The 20,842-nt window shown below is 50.8% G+C and overlaps 8 protein-coding genes across 8 annotated transcripts; 2 read left to right on the top strand and 6 right to left on the bottom strand.

The window, feature by feature from the left end:
- Positions 1–59: 59 nt before the first annotated feature.
- On the bottom strand, positions 60–2,185 carry BDZ99DRAFT_468954 (uncharacterized protein). The gene is made up of 4 exons (XM_033721382.1): positions 2,028–2,185; positions 1,549–1,674; positions 1,404–1,496; positions 60–1,356 (listed from the first exon to the last, which is right to left on the bottom strand). The coding sequence occupies exons 1-4, from the start codon at positions 2,121–2,123 to the stop codon at positions 229–231; spliced, it is 1,443 nt and encodes a 480-aa protein (XP_033569468.1). The 5' UTR covers positions 2,124–2,185; the 3' UTR covers positions 60–228.
- Positions 2,186–3,174: 989 nt separating this feature from the next.
- BDZ99DRAFT_401590 (Dehydroquinate synthase-like protein) lies at positions 3,175–4,787 on the bottom strand (the record flags this gene model as incomplete). The annotated part of the gene is made up of 3 exons (XM_033716237.1): positions 3,175–4,127; positions 4,192–4,307; positions 4,378–4,787. The coding sequence occupies 3 exons, from the start codon at positions 4,785–4,787 to the stop codon at positions 3,175–3,177; spliced, it is 1,479 nt and encodes a 492-aa protein (XP_033569467.1).
- Positions 4,788–6,054: 1,267 nt separating this feature from the next.
- On the bottom strand, positions 6,055–8,356 carry BDZ99DRAFT_576869 (uncharacterized protein; the record flags this gene model as incomplete). Its single annotated transcript, XM_033728620.1, has 7 exons — positions 8,212–8,356; positions 7,821–8,157; positions 6,783–7,766; positions 6,676–6,722; positions 6,500–6,626; positions 6,413–6,449; positions 6,055–6,361 (listed from the first exon to the last, which is right to left on the bottom strand). Exons 2-7 carry the CDS (start codon positions 8,107–8,109, stop codon positions 6,055–6,057), a joined length of 1,791 nt encoding a protein of 596 aa, XP_033569466.1. The 5' UTR covers positions 8,110–8,157; positions 8,212–8,356.
- A 1,192-nt stretch (positions 8,357–9,548) lies between these two features.
- On the bottom strand, positions 9,549–11,735 carry BDZ99DRAFT_468950 (phosphoglycerate dehydrogenase). The gene is made up of 4 exons (XM_033721381.1): positions 11,233–11,735; positions 11,058–11,186; positions 10,954–11,010; positions 9,549–10,911 (listed from the first exon to the last, which is right to left on the bottom strand). The coding sequence occupies exons 1-4, from the start codon at positions 11,588–11,590 to the stop codon at positions 9,677–9,679; spliced, it is 1,779 nt and encodes a 592-aa protein (XP_033569465.1). The 5' UTR covers positions 11,591–11,735; the 3' UTR covers positions 9,549–9,676.
- Positions 11,736–11,919: 184 nt separating this feature from the next.
- Positions 11,920–13,607, bottom strand: BDZ99DRAFT_468947 (glyoxylase I). Its single transcript, XM_033721380.1, has 4 exons — positions 13,418–13,607; positions 12,887–13,352; positions 12,446–12,836; positions 11,920–12,387 (listed from the first exon to the last, which is right to left on the bottom strand). The coding sequence occupies exons 1-4, from the start codon at positions 13,456–13,458 to the stop codon at positions 12,323–12,325; spliced, it is 963 nt and encodes a 320-aa protein (XP_033569464.1). The 5' UTR covers positions 13,459–13,607; the 3' UTR covers positions 11,920–12,322.
- A 739-nt stretch (positions 13,608–14,346) lies between these two features.
- BDZ99DRAFT_468945 (uncharacterized protein) lies at positions 14,347–15,534 on the top strand. Its single transcript, XM_033721379.1, has 2 exons — positions 14,347–14,565; positions 14,613–15,534. The coding sequence occupies exon 2, from the start codon at positions 14,617–14,619 to the stop codon at positions 15,247–15,249; it is 633 nt and encodes a 210-aa protein (XP_033569463.1). The 5' UTR covers positions 14,347–14,565; positions 14,613–14,616; the 3' UTR covers positions 15,250–15,534.
- Positions 15,535–15,915: 381 nt separating this feature from the next.
- Positions 15,916–16,200, bottom strand: BDZ99DRAFT_401600 (uncharacterized protein; the record flags this gene model as incomplete). The annotated part of the gene is made up of 2 exons (XM_033716239.1): positions 15,916–15,991; positions 16,049–16,200. The coding sequence occupies 2 exons, from the start codon at positions 16,198–16,200 to the stop codon at positions 15,916–15,918; spliced, it is 228 nt and encodes a 75-aa protein (XP_033569462.1).
- Positions 16,201–19,293: 3,093 nt separating this feature from the next.
- Positions 19,294–20,236, top strand: BDZ99DRAFT_401642 (aldo-keto reductase-like protein; the record flags this gene model as incomplete). The annotated part of the gene is made up of 2 exons (XM_033716241.1): positions 19,294–19,503; positions 19,571–20,236. The coding sequence occupies 2 exons, from the start codon at positions 19,294–19,296 to the stop codon at positions 20,234–20,236; spliced, it is 876 nt and encodes a 291-aa protein (XP_033569461.1).
- Positions 20,237–20,842: the final 606 nt, after the last annotated feature.

Below are 20,842 nucleotides of genomic sequence, written 5' to 3'. Positions count from 1 at the left end.
GAAATACCGCACGTATGCTAGCTGATTCAGGACTCATTGTCATCACGAAGCATAGGGAGAGTGGGCAGCTTTTGAGAAGCGGAAAAGGGAATTGACATTAAAGACGTTGCTCATAAGCTGACGTGAGTGGTATACTTCGCCGAAACCCCAAATCCATCAACATTTCAATCTGGAAGGAGATGCTTCAAATAATCTGTCGACCATCTCGCAGAGAACAAATTTGGCACTCTAATACGCGCCAGGCTTCCCCTCAATCCCAGACCTAGGCGCGGAAACCGCGCTCGCTGGCGTCGCACTGGCCGGGTGCGCACTACTTGGCGTTCGGTGGAACGTCTCCTTCTCCATAGCTAGGTTCTGCGTGTTCAGGGGCGCGGGTTGCCTCGACTCGGTTGGGCTGATCGGGCTATTTGGGGAAGAGGAGTCAGGTAACTCGTTCGTCGTCTGGCCAGCAGCGGCCCTTATAATCTCCCACCACTGGTTCGCATCATTTGGCGTGTGGGCTTTGAATGCGAACTCGTGGGACATGCTAAAAGTGTTTCCCACCTTCCCTTTACTAACGTCCTTGCCCTTGACGTTGAACTTCTGCCCGGAGACCGCGCCGACGATGCAGTCGGGGAGGTACAGCGAGACCTCGGGCGTGGGGTCCTTAGCGAAGTCGTCGTCGGTCTTGTACTCATGGAGAAACTTGGAGGGGGTGACGACGTAGTAGTTGGTGTCATACTTCTTGAGTAGCTTGCCCTTGCGCTCGAGGGAGCCTGCAATCATGGGCTGCGTAGCCTTGTGGTTCTGGTTCGGGAAGCTGATATTGGAGATAGAGCGGGCAGGTGCGGAGGGGTCGATCAGGATGGCATTGTTGCGGTGGACGAAGCCGTTCCACTCGAAATCTGGTTTGATCGATTGTGTCGTCATGGTCATATCGGCGTACATGGCTTTGGTCTGCTCAGCCTGCGCGGCGAGGACTTGGTTGAAAGAGCCCCAGCCCTGCTGGATGACAGCAATAACGTGCGCCTCGAATTGCGCGAAACTGTTCTGCACCGCGATGAGATCCTGGCGGTTGTTGTTCTCCTCTTGGATCTGCTTGTTGAGGCGGTGAAAGACGCCGCGCTGAAGGACGTATGGGTCTTCTGAGGCGCTCATCTTGCCGCCGGTGGAGTCGTAAGCGGCCGTGTGCTGGCCCAGGAGTTCAATGTGCTTCTGGGTCGTGTTTCGTGCCTTGTCCACCATCTTGCTGCCTTTGCCCGCGCCCTTGCTGAGCTCCTTCTGCTTGTTCTTGATCTCGGTATGGAGGCGTTCGAAGATGGGTAGGATGGTGCCTTTTAGTTGCTTTGCGGTGTCGTAGTGGGAGTTGGAGATACCCTACGTATGTCAATGACTGTCTTCTCCTGACATTGTAGTATTATTACCTGTGTGTTCGACCTGATGTTCTCGAACATGCCTGCAACGCCGCCCAAGGCTTGGTCAAAGTGGTGGCCTTCTTTCAATGGGTTAGAGACAGTCTACTACATTGTCAGTACACCAAAACGTCGCTCATGGTGGTATTCGACGTACCTTGAGCACTTTCTCGTACTCCTTCCCGTGCACATGCTGCATCTTCTCTGTCGCGGTGACATAGTCTTCAACATAAACGACCGCGTGTTTCCAGGCCTGAAGTCTCTCATTGAACAGCTTGGTCACCTGTTCGAATGTTTAGCTTCAGTCCGATCCAGAGAGCGAATACCATCGCTTGAGAATAAAACAAAGAATCGGCGAGCATGGCTTTGAATGGAAAAGTGACAGATCCCTCGGGTTTTTGCAGCGGCAGCTACACCTACAAGTTCGAGCTCTTGGGCCGCAGCCGTATCTTCTACCGTTTGCTTGTAGCTGAGAACTGGAGATGCCCCGCCATTAGGCTCTTCGGGGCTCTCAAACCACTCTTCCACCGGTTGGGCTCCGTCACGTTGTCCATAGCAATCCACGCGCACCGAAACCTTGGTAGACTCGGGGAAAAAAGGAATGGCGACAGAGCCCTCGGCTCTCATCAGGCGTACCTCGCTGGTGTCCTCGCCGGGTACAGCGTCGTCCTCGCTGCCGTTCGTGAACGTCCGGGATGGTAGCACAGACTGCTGGGGTGACGTCGCTGCCATGATAGCGATGTATGCCGGTAACGATGGGATGTGTTGTTGTTAGGTGAAGGGTAGGAGTAGGGTGTAGGGTGATGTTTAGGTCTGCTCCGTGTTCGCAGGAAGGTATATGCTTAAGCTAGCTAGCTTAGGATGTCACGCCGTAAATTGCGGAAATTGCTAAACAGCGCAAGAGCAAGTGGGAATCAAATTGACAGACTTGTGGCGATATAGGGATGCGACAAGATATGATCTGTAGGGCGGATTTATATTTATTTTCAACTATGGCACTCCCGTCCTGGACACTGTTGTGCTACGTCATGGATCACTGAAAATCATTTTGAGTGTGGGTGGCCCATCCCGGCCTAGAACGAATTGTATCTCGGTAGCGCCTGCAAGTATGCCTGTAGAAGAAACTAAAGGCTTGGCGAAGTGGGGCAGTGCGTGTATAATTTTGTGTACGGTGCTGAAACTTGATCAAAGCGTCTCTACTACTCCTCAGTGAGTGACTTTTCATTTTCACACCCTCGCTCGTAGCTCATGAGCTAGCAGGTGTCCAGATGACTAACTGTTGTGCGTAGGTGGCAGTGCGAAATATCTGGCTGAGAGGGATGAGTTGAAGTAGCTGGCACACTGGCAATGATGATGATGGTCATCCTCACCACTATTACCATAATCAGAATAACTTGCTAAGGCATGAACAATTCACTCTCTCCTGCTAAAGTCACGTGGATTCACATGATCTAAGTGAAGGAATAGAGTGTTATGTTTCTAGTCATCTCCATCACAGTCGGACAAAGTTGTCAGAACGTTCGAGAATGAGTATCGGAGCATAAACAATTCACTCTTTTCGAAGAGATCACATGAGCGTCACATGATATCCCCGTGGTCTTCGTCGACTGTCACTTCACCATACAAGAGAAACTCGAACGTCCTAAAATCTCATGAAGAGTAGCATTTATTTCTTCAAGCATAACTTCAGTCACCCTATGTGCTTTCTTTTACTTGCAATATATACTATTTTAGTATGCCTATATACAAAGCACGTACCCCCACTTTTCCAGCACTCCAATGCTTAATACTCCATGGCATCTTCAAACAGCCTCGTCAACTGCTCCCTCTCCACATCTAAATTCGTCGCATCCAACGATGGCGCCAGCATCAGCACTCTCGCCTGTGGAATCGTCCCCTCCACCAACCCCGAAATATGCTCCTTCTTGAACCCCAGCGCCTTCAGACCCCTCGGCTGATCTCCCAACTTCACCAAAAAGTTCGCGAGAGCTTCACTCAACACCTCGCCCGCGCTCTCTTTCCTCACCTGGCTAATATCCACACCGAAACACTCAGCGGCTGCAAGATGCCGCTCCGGATTCGACGCCCCGGTGAACTTGAACACGGCAGGCGCGGTGACAGCTACGCTAACGCCGTGAGGGATGATGGGCACGTCGACGGCGTACCCGGCATGCTTGTAGCCAGGATTCTGGCCGGAGATGGGGTAGCTCATGCCGTGACACAAATGCACACCTGCATTACCGAAGCCGACGCCGGCGAGGGTAGCGGCGAGCAGCATTTGGCTTTGGGCTTCCCAGTCGTCTGGGTCGGCTACTGCGCGCGGGAGATACTTGACTGTGCTTCGTAGCGCTTGCAGGCTGAATATGTCAGAAATTGGGTTTGCGCCCTGGTAGGCGGGGCGGTTGATCGGGTTGGTGGGCCTAGGTGTACGCTCGTAGTAAGGGATTGCAGTCCATGATTCGAGGGAGTGGCAGAGAACGTCGAGGCCTGAGGAGGCGTGGACGGCGGAGGGCATGGTGCGGGTGTTTATGGGATCGCATATGCCGAGGGTGGGCTTGAGGTTCCGGTGTGCGATGCCGGTTTTCGCGCGCTTCTCTACGAGGTCGAAGATAGCGGTGCCAGTGGTTTCAGAGCCTGTGCCTGCGGTAGTGGGAACGGCGACCAGAGGTTTGAGGCCGCGGGTTATGGGGAGGCCTTTACCTAGGGGGGCGTTGACGAAGTCGAGGAAGTCGGCGTCTGGGGCACTAGTCAGTTCTCGGAATATCTGTATAATGAAGTAGAAGAAGCGACGCGAGCGTACCAGGGAAAGTTGTGTATAAGTTCATCAACTTAGCAGTATCTATTACTGAACCACCTCCAACAGCTAGAAACGCGTCTGGTTGATACGGCTTCGCAGCGGCAATTGCCGCCTTGATTCTATACTCTCATTAGCGTCCTTTCGCCCCATAAATCCCCACTAATCCCTCAACACCGAGGAGGCACTCACGAACTATCCTTCGGCTCCACCCTAACCCCGTCAAACACCTCAAACTTTATCCCCTCAGCTTCCAACCCCTCTACAACCTGCCTCATACCATCCAACTTCTTCACCGTGCTATCCGTCACCACCATGACCTTCTTCGCGCCCATGTTCTTGAAATCCATCCCCACTTCCTTTGTGCACCCCGCCCCAAACCGGATGCTGCTCGCCGCCATCTCGAACGCGTACTCTTTCTGCTGACTCGCGTGCAGCGGGGTCGCTAGCGAGCGCTTCGCGACATTTCTGATGGATGAAGAGGGGCCATGGTGGTGTCCCGGGTTCGAATGGCACGGACACGAGGGCGGGTGCGTGTATTGTACTGTGCGGAGGAGGGAGAGGGCGCGGGCGGCACGTGTGGGGGCGATGCGTAGCGACATCTTTGAGGATAATTGTGAGAATTAGGACCGTAAGGGGGGTCAATTGAGTAGAACTACGGTCAAAAGAGTGACTGAAGGGTGGGCGTCATAGAAGGCAGGACACTGGATGTTTTCATAACGGAATGGCGGAGCATTGATGTTTAGCCGAGTGGGAGAAGTGGGATGCACAATGACACAATGAGGTAAGCTGAGGCTGAGAAGGGCAAGCCGGGACGAATGCGGGGAAGGGTCTGTGCATTGTGGTTTGGAGAGGGCAAGTTATCCGAACGGCGTCAAAGAAAATCAGAGCGTTGTCCTATTTGGACGTTCCATCAACTCTAGCTCTTCGCAAAAGTAGGATACAGTGGATGTTTTGGTTTGACGTTCCATCACAAGATAGGCTACTCTGTGTAGTAAGTATGTGGCTAGGGGTACGCAAAAGCCGCTTCAATTCGTGTTATTGAAGATATCATGCCTCGTGAACCTTCCGAGCAGGCGATTTTGCACTTCATGAGCATAACAGCTTAGATCGTATCCTCGCCATTTTCTCCTTACTCTCTTCCGTTTCCAGCACAGCGTCAGCCGCTCCAACGCATCTATTGCAGGTTCTTGACCCTCTTTCGTCTGCTCCGTACCCTCGGCAATCTTCTTCTTGATTTCTTCCATCTACTTCTCCCTCTCTTCTGTGGCCGCCATCCTACTCTTGCAGCGTCTAGTGTCCCACATAATAACTCCCTTTTCATCATCACGAGTCCTCAAAAACTCCCTTTTATCACTCTTCTCCGTCAACTTCTCATATCCGCGCCCAAGATTTGAGTCCTTCAATATGCTGTAGATGTGACTATTCTAACTATGCTATAGCTGTTAGGCGACATGAATCGCGGTGGTGTAGTGAATGCCACTGTTTCTTTACTAGAAAGACGCAACACGCGAGAAGAGTGGAATGCCTAGGGTGAGTGTTAGTCATTCTTTGATGGACCGTGGCATCTAGCCAGAAGCTATTGGCCAAGATACTCAGTGATAAGGTATGCATGAAAAGCTCGCAAATTTGAGTGTCCCCGGTAGTGAGTTCAGCTCTCACTTACGACACGCCAACTGAAGTCCGTGCCGAGTCTAGCGCAGGGCTAGGAAATAGACAGTCAACAGGACCCGAGCGAATTGATTGATTGACCCATTCAATCTCATCTCAGCTTCCGACTCACTGATTGACACCCAGCCATACTCGGGCCTTTCCAGCCCATTTGCGGCCTGCGCAGGGGGCTTGGAAAGGCCCGAGTAGTGTGGGGGTCTACCCTTGGAGCTCGTTATTGTAGTAAGTTACTAACAGCTCTAGATCGGCATTGGCTACGCTGCCGAGATCTTTGGCCTTGATGTTGTGTTGGACGGGGTTGACCATCCCGAAACGTATACGGCTCGCAGAATTCATTGCTTCGATATGTCCAGGTGGAGGCACGACTCCGATAGGTTGTTTTACTATGCCAGTCTCTCCTGGCAGGAGCATTGGCTCCTGCAGCCCGACATAGTATGCAACGCAATGCTCCGATACCTTACAGCCGCGTGTCAGGGTGCCTTTATCACTGTATGTAAAGATGGGACTTCGTTCGATTAAAGACTGTGAACTTGCATGTGAGGGAAGGACGGCTTACCAGGCATAGCAAAATCCCGGGCGTTCGGCAACGACCACTGAATATCTGTTAGCCAAACCAAATGACTCAAGGCCGGGTCTTTCCTACCAAAACGCCGTAACTGGGTAAATACCCTACCACCGTATTGCACTTCCGCGACGTTTCTGTTGGTCCGAAGAGAAAGTTGGTTGGAAGAGGATTCACCCATTGCTTCGCTAAACAGAGTAGAGAACACCTGGACGAGTAAATCAGCCGGAACCTCTTCGAAATCATCTCAAACCTACCTTTCCCTTTCTGAAAAAGCGGCGTGCGTTTGTTCTAACATGATAACCTGTATTTGTCAGCGAGGAACCAAACCGAATATCTGACAACATAGTCCTTTGCAACGTACTGGGATCAAGTGTTTCATAGTCTCGCTCTTTACCCTGAGGTTGAATTTCGACCTGGCTGTGAGGTTGCACATCAAACGGAATAGGTTTCACGGAGATAAGGCCGTGCTTCAGAACGCACTGCTGCCCCAACACAAGATCGAATGGCCATGTGCCCTCACACACGAAGAATTTCGTAGATAAAGTTTTGAGCGTATTTTCGGACCAGTTTAAATTGACACAGCCTGCCACGAAGATCCGAGTTCCATCGAGGAGGCATAGCTCTTCGTTCGGTTCCTCAGAGATAGCCATGTTGTGGACTTTCACGAACTCTGAAGTGATAAGATTTACGGCACTGTTAGTGTCCAGGAATGCCTGCGCCTGAGAATTTCTACATCTTCCGGTTTTAGTTTGATACTGAGTTGAAAGCTTTCGAATGAAAGCTTTGTTGATGGGAATTTGTTTCTCGGAAGCTTCTCCATGCTGGCGCATGAAGCTCTCTATACGAGAAATTGTTTCTTGCATGGAGCGCTGTACCGTCGGTATATTGACGGATACGTTGAAGGTTTCTGTGAAGCGTGCCTCAAAATGTTTCAAATCGGGTGGATGAATTCTACCGATGTTCTTGACCCTCAAATTATAGTCCACAGTGTAGACCTTCGCAAAATTGATCCTTGACGCCGGGTCTATTGAAACAGCTAAATTTTCACGAACGACATGGATAGGCGCCTTAGTCAATTCCTCTTCGCTGTCCTGGAGGGTGTAGGAGCCATCGACTAGAACCGAAGCGGCATGATCGCCTGGCGTGATTCCTGGTTTGGCTGTACCTCGATTTCCGTAAGTATGTACTGGGACACAGATACAATAATGAGACCATGACCGGAGGACGATAAACCGTCGGATTCGTGTGCCTACGTGCGAGCCATTCCCTTCGGGTTCAAACCATAGGACCATAAAGAATCTGCCTTTAGTAAAGTAGCTCCGTGGTTTTGCTACTGCTTCGAACTCTGATGGCCCTATTAACGTTGCTAAACATATACAGGGGTAGGCAATAGACGTACCAAAGGCCAGCTCAGGAGGCTTGGACATTTCTTTTAAAGGTGGGCGAGCCCCACGCTGTGTTGCGTCCGCACCTTTGATAGCGTCTTGTATTGGCCTCGGCTCAACGCCAAATCGTAGGAGCCGGTCACGTTCCGTTCTGAGGTGGTTCACCTCTTGATCTCGGTGCTGCAATGCTTCTTCTAATTGCCGTAATGCTTCTTCTAGCTGCTGCTCTCGATCTAGATGGAGGTGCCCAGGAGTATAAGACAGCGGCCCTTGCAAAAAGCGTTGCATGTTCGACATTTCCATTTGGTTTGGCTTTCCTGGTTCCTGTGTGTTGAATCTAGATAGAAGTTGCTGCTTGCGATGCGGTTCAGCTCGTAATTTGATTGTGGGAGAGCGGCCACCTACCCAACGCCACCAAGTCCGACGACCGCCGCACGCGTATGAATCGTCGCAGACTTTAGCTTCTGTTCAAGCTCATTGAAGACGGCAGCTCGCCCTACAAATCCCAAGCTCTTTGGAGGTAAGGAAGAGCTTTTGGATGGCATCATCGTGTCGAGCTGTGTAGACGAAGATTTTAGAACTATTGCCTTTCAAGGATATAGTATTTATTGAGAGCTTGGCCCCACTCACCCGCTGTGCCACCTGAATGGTGTTCGAATCTAACTGCAAATGCAGAACCAACAAGCATATCTCCTGGAGTATATCTCTCATTATTCTTTCAATCGGCTCTTCTTTCCTTTTCAACAAAACACCTAATTTCCATTTCTCTAACAACGTCATTTTGCCATCGTTTGCTACCAAGATCAACTTGTCCACGAGTAGCCTGAGGTCGTCCCCTTTCTTGACTAGCCGCTTCGAAAAGTCCGTGTCTACCCTTGCGCTGCTACTCTGTCGAAGTTATTTTGTGATGCCAATAATGCTTTCGACCTGCGTTGAGAGATCGGTTACACATTCTGGACCGTATTTAACCTTTTGTATCAGGTCGGACGAGAAACGATGCACTTCGTGGACAGATTTTAGAAGTTGAGGAATTGCCATTGCGAGGCCGGCAATATCGGCCATGGCCACGATAAGGCTAGCAGACAAATTGGTGGCCTTGTCAACACTGCAGGCGTAAACTGATGCGGACAGCATTCGTATATGTACGTCAGAAGAGGCGTGCTGTCATGTTCAGCCTCACTTGCGAATGCAAGGTCTATTGGTGTGAATGATCCCCAAGGTCGTAAACATGCGAGCCAGGCTGCATATTGACTTGGGCACGCTCGTTCAGACGATGCAATTCTACGCCCCATGCTGTGTCACCATGTCTTGAAGACGATCGAAAGCTCAGCAGTCTGGGGATGTGTAAAGTCGTCTTATTGGGGACACGTTGGGCATCAATGACTTCAAGGACGTGGCCATTTTCAGGGCGACTGGGAAGGCATTGGATATAAAGGCTAATACGGCCTTGCTGCAGCCATCTTATGTCATTTCGTGGCTGCCAAATATATACCAATAAAGATGGAACCAAGACAGCCTTGCTGCAGCCACAACTAACCCTAACCTCTTATTCTTAGCACTTTATGGGAGGGCACGCCAGGTCTGCGCAGTCTCGTAGCAGCGAGACTTATTGGACAGTGTGCACATTGGGGTGGTATCAAAATAATCATGAACGGTGGAACACCATGTACTAGCCTTGAAAGAAGGCGTATATTAGTACTGTATAATGCTATGCGGTGTATATGACGTTGAAGTCATCCCAATGCTCCCTAAGATTTTTCGGATTGTGCCTGTCGCTTGCCATGCATCCCATTTTTCAGTACACGATAATTATGTTGAAAAGGGCCGTAGGGAATCCCTACTGTAGTTAAATTGTATTCGTCCTCCATTCTTACAAAGTGACAACGCTCACCTCCAACACGCCCTGTTCTGAGATTAGTCCCTTCACGACATCATCGCCTACCGGCCTGTCCACTCCAAGAATCATGAGAGCTTCATTGCCTTCGGTGTCACCCTCTTTACCCTCCTCGTCCTCATGCAGCGGCGCCACATTCATGAACTTGATATTGACGCCCGCTTTGCCAAGCTCAGAGCCTACGAAGCCAATCTTGCCACAGGAGTCGAAGTTTCGGCAAATGATCAGAGTGCCAGAAGGAATAAACTCGCCCTTGAAGCGGTCCAATCTGGAAATATACGGTTTGTTCGCGGAAACGAATCCCTGGATGACTTGGTCGTCTTGGTCTTGCGGTATAGTAGCCTGAGAAATCGTTCGTTTTAGCTCAGGAGAAGGAGTCCGGGATTGTGACGTTGAGCGAGAGGTGCGAGCGCGGAGGGTGACGAAAGAGGAGTAGGGCTTGTCTTCGACGTTTTCACGGCTGCGGTTCTCGTTGACAAGGATGCCACGTTCTTTAGCCAATATCTCCGCGTTGACGATATTGATATTCAAGCCATCGGACGAGGTAATGGGAGTAAGTAGGCCTTTGACGAGAGCGGCGAAGAGTGGTTTAGTAGTATTGAGAGTGGCAAGTGCACCCTCGTACGTCAGATCGAAAGTTGTGCGGAAGGATTTAGAGCTCGGGTTGATGTGAGGGCTGTAGTGTTGGGTATAGAGCGACCCCATCTTTTCCACCAATTGTACGAATGGCTGAAGAGTGCGGTATTCTTCTGGTAGGATGATGGGAGCATTGACGGCTGAGCGGGGAAGTTCTCCTGACAGAATTGCGATGACCTGCTGGCAGACGTCTATCGATACGTTTTCCTGGGCTTCTACCGTTGATGCGCCAAGGTGCGGGGTGGCTACAACCTTGGGATGTGATATGAGACGTGATGCAGTCGAGTCAGCCTCTGGTGGTTCGGAAGTGAAGACGTCAATGCCAGCTCCAGCTATGGTCCCAGCGTTCAAGGCATCCAGAAGAGCCGCTTCGTCAATCATACCACCTCTTGCAACGTTCAGTATTCTCGCGGTGTTCTTCATTGTAGCCAATTCCGTGGCTCCGATCATGCCTTTGGTCGATGCGATGAGAGGAGTATGTAGAGTCAAGAAGTCGGCTTCTTTGAGAAGTTCGGCCAAGGCCGGTCTCAAGGTGACTGAAGCTGCTGCCGCAAGAGAAGGATTTGCGTATGGGTCTAGACAGTTAGATTGGAGTTGGAAAGGGAGGGAACACCTACCATATGCAATCAGACTCATTCCCAAGCCATTCGCAATACGAGCCACGGTAAGACCAACTACTCCACATCAGATTGCGTCTCGAGATGGCTCAGAAGTCACATACCTTTTCCGAGACCGACAATTGCAAGCGTCTTTCCCTTTGCTTCCACGCCCACCAGACGACTCCTCTCCCATTTTCCAGCCTTGATGCTTGAGCTTGCATCGCCAATGTTGCGAGCGACTGCCATTAGCACTAAGCAGAGTAAGTAGATGTCTAAGGTTAGTAGACTGGTCCTTACACGCAATCGTGTGCTCCGCAGCAGCATTGATATTTCCTACAGGCGAGTTCACCACGATGATCCCATGCTTCGTCGCACTGCCGACATCGACATTGTCAACGCCAACGCCAGCTCTGGCCACGACCTTCAGTCTCTTGGCCGCATTGAGCAGATCAGCCGTAACTTTAGTTTCAGACCGGACAATGAGGGCTTCGTATTCGGGTATGATGGCCTTGAGCTCCTCCGCGCTCAATCCCTTCTTCTCGTGAACCTCGAATGAGGCTTGCAGCAAAGCCAATCCATCTAGAGAGACCTTCTCTGGGATGAGGATCTTTGGCTTTGGAGTCGACGCTCCGTTGCTGGGCACGGCAATGGGCATGTCGAGGTATGAAAGAGCGAAAGAAGTGAGTCAGATGGGAAGAAAGCGAAGACGCGGCAAAAGGAAAGCGAGAATGACGCGACTAGAGACGTTTGCTGGCTTTATTCAGCGGAGCAATTACCGGGCCGCTATCGGCGAATGTACCATAAGCTCGCCTGTGTGAGAGCTGCAGGTGGTGCAGGTGCTGCGATGATGGAAGTCAGCTGAGTGGTGAGGAATGGCGAGCTATCCCAAAGAGGGCAAGAGAACTACCCCGCTCCCGCACCTTCCCCACGCTGTTCCATGCTAGTGAAATGAAACAAAGGAGCGTCACCCAATATGCAACGTGATGGCTAAAGAGAAGACAATACAGTGCCTCGTCATAGGAATCCGTACACTCGTTTACGGCTGCATGAGGAGCCTCATAGTATTTTCAGCATTCCGAATAAGGTAGAAGTTCGGCATTTGGACTTCTAGTACCTTTGTAAGCTCGCGAGGCTACCCCGGACAGCGTCAATGGGGAGGCCGCAGATTGGAACTATGTCCGTTTCTATTAGAACGTTGGAGCCCCATAGACAGTCGCAGGGAGGTGTACGGATTTCTATGGCAAGGCATTGTAATCATTTCTAGGCTGTCCATTCGGTAAAAGAAGCTACATAGGATACCGACTCCTTGAGCTATCCAATGCATGCAAAGTTGGATGCCTGAGTCAATCTGATGAATGTTGCTGGATCTCGACGTCTGGTAACTCAATCACCAGTTGCTTCGGTTCTTGAGCTTCTCGTTCTGAACAACCTCAATCCAGTAGCCATCAGGATCTGAGTGTGATTCTTTAGTTATCTATGCCTTATAACGATACAAATAGGAATGACATACCGAGAACGAAGGCAATGTTCTTCATCCTGCCATCTGTGAGCCTCTTCTTCCAGTTGACCTTTTTCTCCTCGAATCGGGCGCAAGCAGCGTCCAAGTCATCCACTGAGATGCAAATGTGGCCAAATCCTTGCCGCTCCGCATTGCCATCGTGGTATTTGAAGTTTGGATCTTTCTCCGTTCCATAGTTCCATGTCAACTCCAGTAGGCCCTCGCGGTCTGCAACAGGATTGTGGCCGTTCGCGGATTGCACGGCTGGTGGTCCGTAGCCCAGGAAGTAGAGGTTGAAGCCGCCCGCGGTCCTCTCCGTGACTCGTTTGAGGTCCATTCCCATGACGTCTTGGTAGAACTTGAGCGAGATCTCCGGGTCCTTGATGCGGATCATGGTATGGTTCTGGTACGTCATGTAAGCGTAACTCCACCATCACAATCCACCACACTTACCATTCGATATGTCTCCACATCGGTTTCTGTGACACTTTTTGTCTCCTCGACAGGCTTCTGGCCAATGATCTCAACCCAGTAACTGTCAGGATCCAATGCGAACGCAATGTGGTGCATCTTCCCGTCGGCCAGCTTCTTCTGGAACTTGACTCCAGCGTCTTCTAATCGCTTGCAAGCAGCTTGTATGTTGTCCACCGAGATGCAAGTGTGTCCAAATCCCCTATGAGGCTCGCTGTTGCCATTCACGATCTTGTAGTTCGGGTCATTCTCCGTGCCATAATTGTGGGTGAGTTCGATGAGTCCCTCGCGATCTGTCCAATGGTTGCCGTGGTTGACTGCTTTGGGAGTGTCGTATGCAAGGAAATAGAGGTCAAACCTGGCATCCTTGTTCTCGATTTTGTTGATGAGCTTCATGCCAAGGAGTTCGTAGAATTTCACGGAGACTTTTGGGTCCTTGACCCGAATCCTGCCCCAATGTTAGCATTGATTCATTTCTATTTGTGTAGTAAGTGCAAAAGCGAAAGAGCTTGCATCGAGTGATTCAGCTTGTAGGAGCTCGTGTTGGTAGCCATGATTGCGAAGGTCCTGACCAATGGTCGTCTCAAAGAAAGGTTGGAAGCTCGTGAGAGAAAAGTAGATGTGGGTTTAGAATTGTATGATTTCGCAGACAGTCGGCTGAATATAAGCATCGGTTGAATGGAGTGGAAGGATTGAGAGCGCGCTGTAGTGATAGATGACGCGCAGGAGCTTAATCAACCCCACGTTCTCGGGCCATCCACGCGGGGCACGGAAAAGGTGGCACACTAATTCTAAAACAAGCCGTCTCATGTGTACACCTGTCTGCCACTGCTTAGGGTGCTTCAATGTATTTTCAGGAAACTAAAGAAGATAGAAGCTCTTTGCCCTGGGCTATGTGGAAACTTGTTGACGCACTACACACGGGCTTGATGAGTGTGCCACTTTCTTCATGCCCAGCGTGCCCTCCCGGCGTTCTCGTGCCTTGCAAGCCTGAATAACAGACATACCATTCGCTACTAATCGAAGGCACACTGTGATTCAGATAAAGCTTTTAAGAGGCCGGAAAAAGCAGCGCAGATAGGATTTGAGGATGTTCGGACGATGAGAGATATGGTCACGTGCCGTGTCTCGGTCAAAAGTTACTCCACGTCCGAGCGCCTTCCAGTTGAGGCTGAGCTCCCACGTCTTGCCCTGTCTCGTCACACCGTCATCAACAATGCGCCAAAGCTCCGCATTGCATTCACCTCTCACGTTGGTAGACCCGGCGCCTTGACTATGCCCTTCTGGAGAGCTCTGTCGACCCTTTTCTCTCGTGTTGGACGTTGAAATCTTTCCACTTCAGTTCTTATCACAGCGCCGCGGCGCGACGTGTTGGTGTAAGTTGTTTAAATTCACCTCTCTCCAATTCTCCATCCTGTTCTTAGGCGCAAACCCGTCGTGAAACTGGTCTCAAGGCGTTCGCGTCGACGTATCTATCTTTCGGACTTTGAGCTCATCCGATATAACATATTTACCACTGTCGCGTGCCTCATGTTCTTTGCAATATCTCCAACCCCATACTAAACCGCGCCATTTCTAGAGACTCTCAAAATGTTGAACGCAAAGAAACTTAGCGAACTTTTGGCGAAGAATGTGGATCCGAAACTATATCCACGCATGTTGTACGCGATGCAGCCGTCCGCGCCTCGAAAGCCCGCTAACATACCAGTGTAATGTCACCCAATGGAACTCTTCTAGCGTATTCTGTGCCGGTCGACATCAAGGACTTGAGAGACCAGGCAGCCCTCATCTCGATGGCTTGGAAGGAGCATGAAGAAGCCATCGCCTCCAAACTTTCTCATGATCAGGCCAGTCTGGACTCGGATATCGCACAATCCAGCAGCTCTTTGTCCAAGTCAACTTTGGAAACTCTGACCATCGAGTTCGAAGCTAACAACCTCATCGTTCGAGCTCTCCAGCCCAAGCTACTCCTGGTTCTTGTGGGAGGAGTCCCACCGGGACGAAACGCGTCTTTCAAGATCACCCCGGAAGTCCATGGCGATCCTCGATATCCTCATTCTGAAGCTCCTAGCAGCAAGGAAGGGTCCTTGAAAACCGCTGGAATCCACCCCAAGGCAGTTTCGGATATTGCTCAAGAAGAGGGATTCACCATCATCGAAGGTGCTACCTCCCCGAAACCATCGGTTCTATCCATAGCCGACAGCCACATGAGCCAGCGGGATAGAGATCTCCAAGGTGGAGCTCTGCATATTCAGCGCAAGAAGATTGACGCCATGACGGATTACATCCGCCGCGATTTCGACTCGAAGGGTTTCGTCATGCCGGATGATTCCATGTTCCCTTGAAGGGCGGCTGTATGCTGGCCGCTAGGTGCCTGAGGGATGAGGGCCTTCCCTTTAGTCAACTTCTCTGGAGTTTCCTTCGTCCTGCGTTAAGCGGCATTGTCGGATCATTGGTCTTCTTGCATTGGGTAATAGGACTCTCTCTGTGTATCAAAGGTTGCTTGTCTCCATGTTCAGTCTCTAAGATTCCCTAATGCTTTGGTCCTCCTGTTCCTTTTCAATGTACACCCTCAATCGGAGTTAAGTTGGACCCCTAATACAATCAATGGTCATTGTCACTGTGCCCTGAATGATATATTTGATCTGAAATTTTGATCATATTCGAACGCGCTATGCTTAAAAAGAACTAACAAAGCCGCCGCGGGCATTCAACACCCCGAACGCCCCAGAACTCCAGCAAACCATGCATCAAAGTCGATTCGTCTCGGAACATAAACACCAAACCCCCAAACATAAAGGTTTCTACAAGAAGGCAGAACACCATGCTCAACCATCGAACTCCATGCCGAGGATCAAGTCCATAACCTCCCTCGCATCAGCCGACGCCTTCCGATCGCGCTCAATCTCGTCGGGAGTCTTCATGTCGGTGACCTCCCATGGGACCGAGGCCTGGCCCTGGTAGGTTGAGGGGCCCATGCCGTCGACAGCGATAACGAGGGATTCAGCAAGTCAGATCCCGATTTGGCGGCCGAGGGCGGCGACGGGGATGGGCCAGAACAGAACTACGCCGTAGAAGGGGATCATACTATTGGTAGAGTTGGTGGGATTGCTCTAAGAAGGCGCAAAATGGAGAGTTGCTTACGTTCCGGCGGTCGCAGCGGCGCGCTTGATGAAGAACGGCGCGTAGTGGCGGTGCGCTGGTGTGGTGACTGGGTTCCGCGCAAATGGGTGCGGCTCGGTGAGGTAGCGGGATGCGGAGCGCATGAAGGTTCGGATGGGTGTTGCGGAAGGCATTTTTTTGGGATTATATGTCGAATCGAGATTAAGACCGTTAAAGGGCGTTATTGATTCGTCGATGAGATGTGATTTTTAGTAATACACTTTTTGGCGTAAGAGGAGAGTCGATCGAATTTTTTTGTTCGTTCGTGAGTAGCCGGAGTAGAGATGTGTGGTTGATTGGAGATTGTTGGAACCGGTGTGAATGCCCTGTATTGATGCTTGATGATGATGGGAGAGACAGTGAGGTGTAGCACGAGAAGTTATATATCAGCAGCACGAAGACAGGTCAGAGAAACTATGGGGCTGTGAGTCCTATCGCGTAGCATCACCTGAGGCGTGAAATGCCACGAAACATTACCGTATTCTCACTATGGGGTCATGTTGGCACGTCTACCTAGAACAAACGACGGAGCAGATGTCAGGAGACGGCATCCGCAGCAGGTAGTTTACTCAGCAGGTTCGGTATGGATTTTTACATGTTTGGACTGTTTTGTATGGAAATGTTGCTGATCCATGGGCAAAGGTGGCCTGCTCACGTTGCGATGGGGTGACGGCAGTGATCCTTGGCGGGTGTTGTGGAAAGACAATGGGCTGACTTTTTCCTCGCTTGAGTGGGCGGAGGTGGCCGGGCCCCTAACTTCTCCTCATTCTTCCTCGAACCACCACACTCCTGACATTACCATCAGGAGACACCCTTGATCGCAAAGCAAGGCTGGGCCGACCGATTATGCAGGTTCCCGTTGATGAGATAAGGTTGATTCCCAGATATCTTGAGTGTCTCACGTGACCTACAAACCTAGGTTCTGGCACTTCACCACAATTCGACACAACGGCCATCCAGTACTCTGGAAATCGCAAGGAGCGTTCCAAATAGTGTTCTCTTCGATTGGGGCAAAATAGTCAAAGGAAGGTACCGGGAAAAGGTACTGAATTGGCACTGACGAAGTTCTGAATCGACGGGTTAAAGAATGAAATTTCCGAGAGGAGGTTCTGGGGAAATGGAATCTCTCCACAGATCTCTTGTCCGAAGATCCAAGATCTAGGATCTCGGAAGCTTTTAAGGGAATTGAGATTCCTCTAGAACCGAGACAATGGTAAGACAGGCTCGCATCAAGCTTTCGCCAAGGCTGGGTGAGGGTGAAAGGGAGGACACTCGATATTGAGGTAAGGAGCTTTCGCAGCCTAGGGCCTTCTACCGGTATCTCTCCGAGTAAAGTATATTTTCCCGATTTTCAAGGGGTTCTCTCGGATTTTGGTCCACGGATCACTCCATCTGACCTCAAGCTTTCCGCTCAGTCGGACGGTTCCGCTTCCAACAGCGTTGTGCCTTTGCTTAGAGCGTCCGGTTCCGTGTTCAGTAATTGGGGAGCCGCATAATCCCGTCGGTTTCGTGTGAAAGATTCCGTGTCCCTTCCACTTTTCGCAATAGTGGCGTTAATATCAGTTATCAATCATTCGATGCCGGGGAATGGAGATCGGAGAAACTCTCGGTTCCGCCGTCAAACCGGTTCCATCTTACCATTCTCATTCCGGTTCCCCATTCATGGTCACTGCGTATGATATTCGTTCCGCTGTCTCACGATGTGAGGTCGAACTCAAGCATCGATGGTTCGACGCCGGAAACTGGAAGCTGGAGAAGCGATTCTTCGCGTCTTGAACGCGGGTCCTGTTGACAGCGCTGAATGTCGGCTCTCCAGTCATGCTTCCTCCGTAGGATTCCGCTCCGCTTTCTCACGATACGGTATCAATATCGTTCCACGCCGGATACTGGAGGTCGGAGAAACGGTCCGGCCCATACTGAGCGCGGTTCCGGTTGACATCGTTAGATGCCGATTCTCCGTTGATGTTTCTTACGCAAGACCCCATTCCGCTCTCTCACGATGTGATATCAATATCAGCCATGGATCGTTCGACACCGGGAAGCGGAAGTCGGAGAAGCGGTCCGTCCCGCATTTAACGCGGCTCCGATTGATAGCGCTGGACGCCGATTTATCGGTGATAGTTACTGTGGAGGCTCCATTCCGCTCTCTCACAATGGTGATGGTGATGTCAGTTATCAATCGTTCGACACCGTGAGGTGGAAGTCGGAGAAGCGTTCCTTCCCGTACTGAACGCGGTTCCGGTTAATGGCGATGGATGCTGGTTCCTCCATTTCGCTTTCTCTGAAGTTTCGTTCCGCTCCCTCACGATCGGGATATTGGTGTCAGTCATCAATCGTTCCACACCGGGGAGTGGAATCGGAGAAGCGTTCCGTCCCGCATTCAATGCAATTCCGGCTAACTACTATGGATGCCATTTCTCCGGTGAAGGTTTCTGTATAGGGATCCGTTCCGTTCTGTTACGACGGTGGTGTTACTACAGTGTCTCGGATTTCGTCCCTACATCAACTTCCTGACGATTAGTCCAAGTTCCGTTTCTTCCCTCAAGAGCTGTACTCACTTCCGGAAACCCTAACACTCCCGAGAGTCCTGCCGTATAGTCTGTTCCGATCTCTCATGTTCATCGTGCCATCGTCAACCAGAGCTTGTTCGGATGGGCACAAGAGTGGGTCTTTATATCCTGACTGACACGACCCTCAAACCACCAACGGCTTCCCCGCACGGGTATGCGGCTCCGACATATGTTCCGTTTGATGTGACCGGCGCTCACGAGGGCTATCCGGAGTGTATGGGATAGTTCCGCGTTAATTCATCCCAATGTGATACCGTTCTCTCAATCTTCCAGACTCCGGCGGAATAGAACGGGAACAGCAGCGGACTGCAGGGAAGAAATACTTCCGAAGCTCATTTCTTCCGAGACCTCGGTACTGCAACGTCGTGCTCTTCCTATAAAGCAATGTCTTGCTGTTTAAATCATGAGCATTTTGATCACGTGAAGAGCTATGCCATGTTCGGAGTAGCGCCATGCTGGCTTGATACACCGAAACCCCACCGCAATGCTTGTCCCTCTGAGGTGTACTCCACCACTCCATTCGTGCACGTTGACGTACTGCATCTAGCTTAGCCTGATCATCCCAGTCGAGTAGTCCTTCGAGCAAGATCCCTTCATCTGTCCTTCCAGTAGCTTGCAGGTCGGGCTATCATGGCTTCAAGCGGGGGCAGAGCTGCGATGTCGTCTCTATCTTCACTCTCGCCAGCTTTCATCTACGGAACGGCTTGGAAGAAAGATAACACGACGAAGCTGGTGAAAGAAGCCTTGATTGCAGGATTCCGAGCTGTAGACACCGCCGCACAGCCCCGGCATTATCGTGAAGAGCTCGTAGGACAAGCCCTGCGGGAAGCCTACAAAGATGGCGTGGTTCGTCGGGAAGACATCTATGTAAGTACGAAAATGGATACCAAGGCTGAGTTCTATCCCAACGATATCTTCTTTTAACCTTAAATAGCTTCAGACTAAATACACATCACTCGCTGGCCAAGACAGGAATAACATGCCCTACAACGCCGCAGATTCTCTGCAAAAGCAGATCGAAACGTCGGTAGCCTCATCACTCAGGAAACTTCGCCCATTGCAGGACTCCGAAGTTGGATCTTATATCGACTGCGTGCTGATGCATTCCCCACTTCCAACACTAACGCAGACTTTGGAGGCTTGGCACGTCTTAGAGGCCTTCGTCCCTGAGAAGATCCTCTCGCTCGGAATCTCCAACGTGGACTTAGAGACTCTCGAACAGATACACAAGACCTCAAAGGTCAAGCCTTCGGTCGTTCAGAATCGGTTCTACCCCGCCACCGGGCATGATGTCGAATTGCGAGCGTTCTGTGCAGAGAACGACATCATCTACGAATCATTTTGGACTTTGACGGGTAATCTAAAGCTGCTGGGATGCAACGAGATTGCCACGATTGCCGAATCTACCGGTGTTCCCGCTCCGATTGCGCTGTATAGCTTAGTCATGAATCTAGGCATCGTCGTGCTGAACGGAACGTCCTCCTTGCACCACATGCGGGAAGATCGAGAAGGCGTCGAGGTCGTGAAGGCATGGGCGAGATCGAATCCGAGTGAATGGGAAGCTGTCTTCAAAAGCTTCAAGGGGCGCATTGAGTCATAAGTCGGTGACCAATTATTTGTCACCCTTGCATGGATGGTCTGGACGATGTTGCGCAGCCTAGCGTCAGTGTCGTGTATCGATACGAGCTGGCCGGTTTAAAGCCATCTCATCAGGACAACGGCCGTCTGATCCGAAACCCGAATCGAAGGTGAATCTGGCAGCCCGATGGTAGAATCGTCGCCCAAGAAAAGTTCCTGGACAGGCAAGCAAGGCAGGATCTGTATTTTGCATGTGTCGATCTCCCTTTTCTACTAAAATCTATAAGTCTGACGTCCTTCGGCTTCAAGTGGACAGCGAGGCAGATGATCAAAGGTGCACTCTGCGGAGCTTTTGCTATGCGCCGGAGGCAAACCTAGCACTAGGTCATCAATTGCCGCTGTTTTGTACTCTTAATACCACCCCGGATCAAAGTTTATATATAGAAACCTCTAGTCTAATGAACGGCAGGGATACTGCACCAAATTCATGTGATTACTGGACTGGAAGAATGGACGGACTAGCTTGTCCGCATGAAGTAATTATTGCTAACTAGCGTATCTTCGGGAGGACCTAGTGCGCATGTACTACCACTAGAAATACGCTTGCCTCTACGTTCTTCTGTTATAA

This window comes from Mytilinidion resinicola (assembly GCF_010093595.1).
Source record: "Mytilinidion resinicola strain CBS 304.34 unplaced genomic scaffold BDZ99scaffold_32, whole genome shotgun sequence".
In the NCBI taxonomy this organism is placed as follows: Eukaryota; Fungi; Ascomycota; class Dothideomycetes; order Mytilinidiales; family Mytilinidiaceae; genus Mytilinidion; species Mytilinidion resinicola.
Note: the sequence above shows the minus strand (reverse complement) of the source record. Positions and strands in the feature narration are given on the sequence as shown.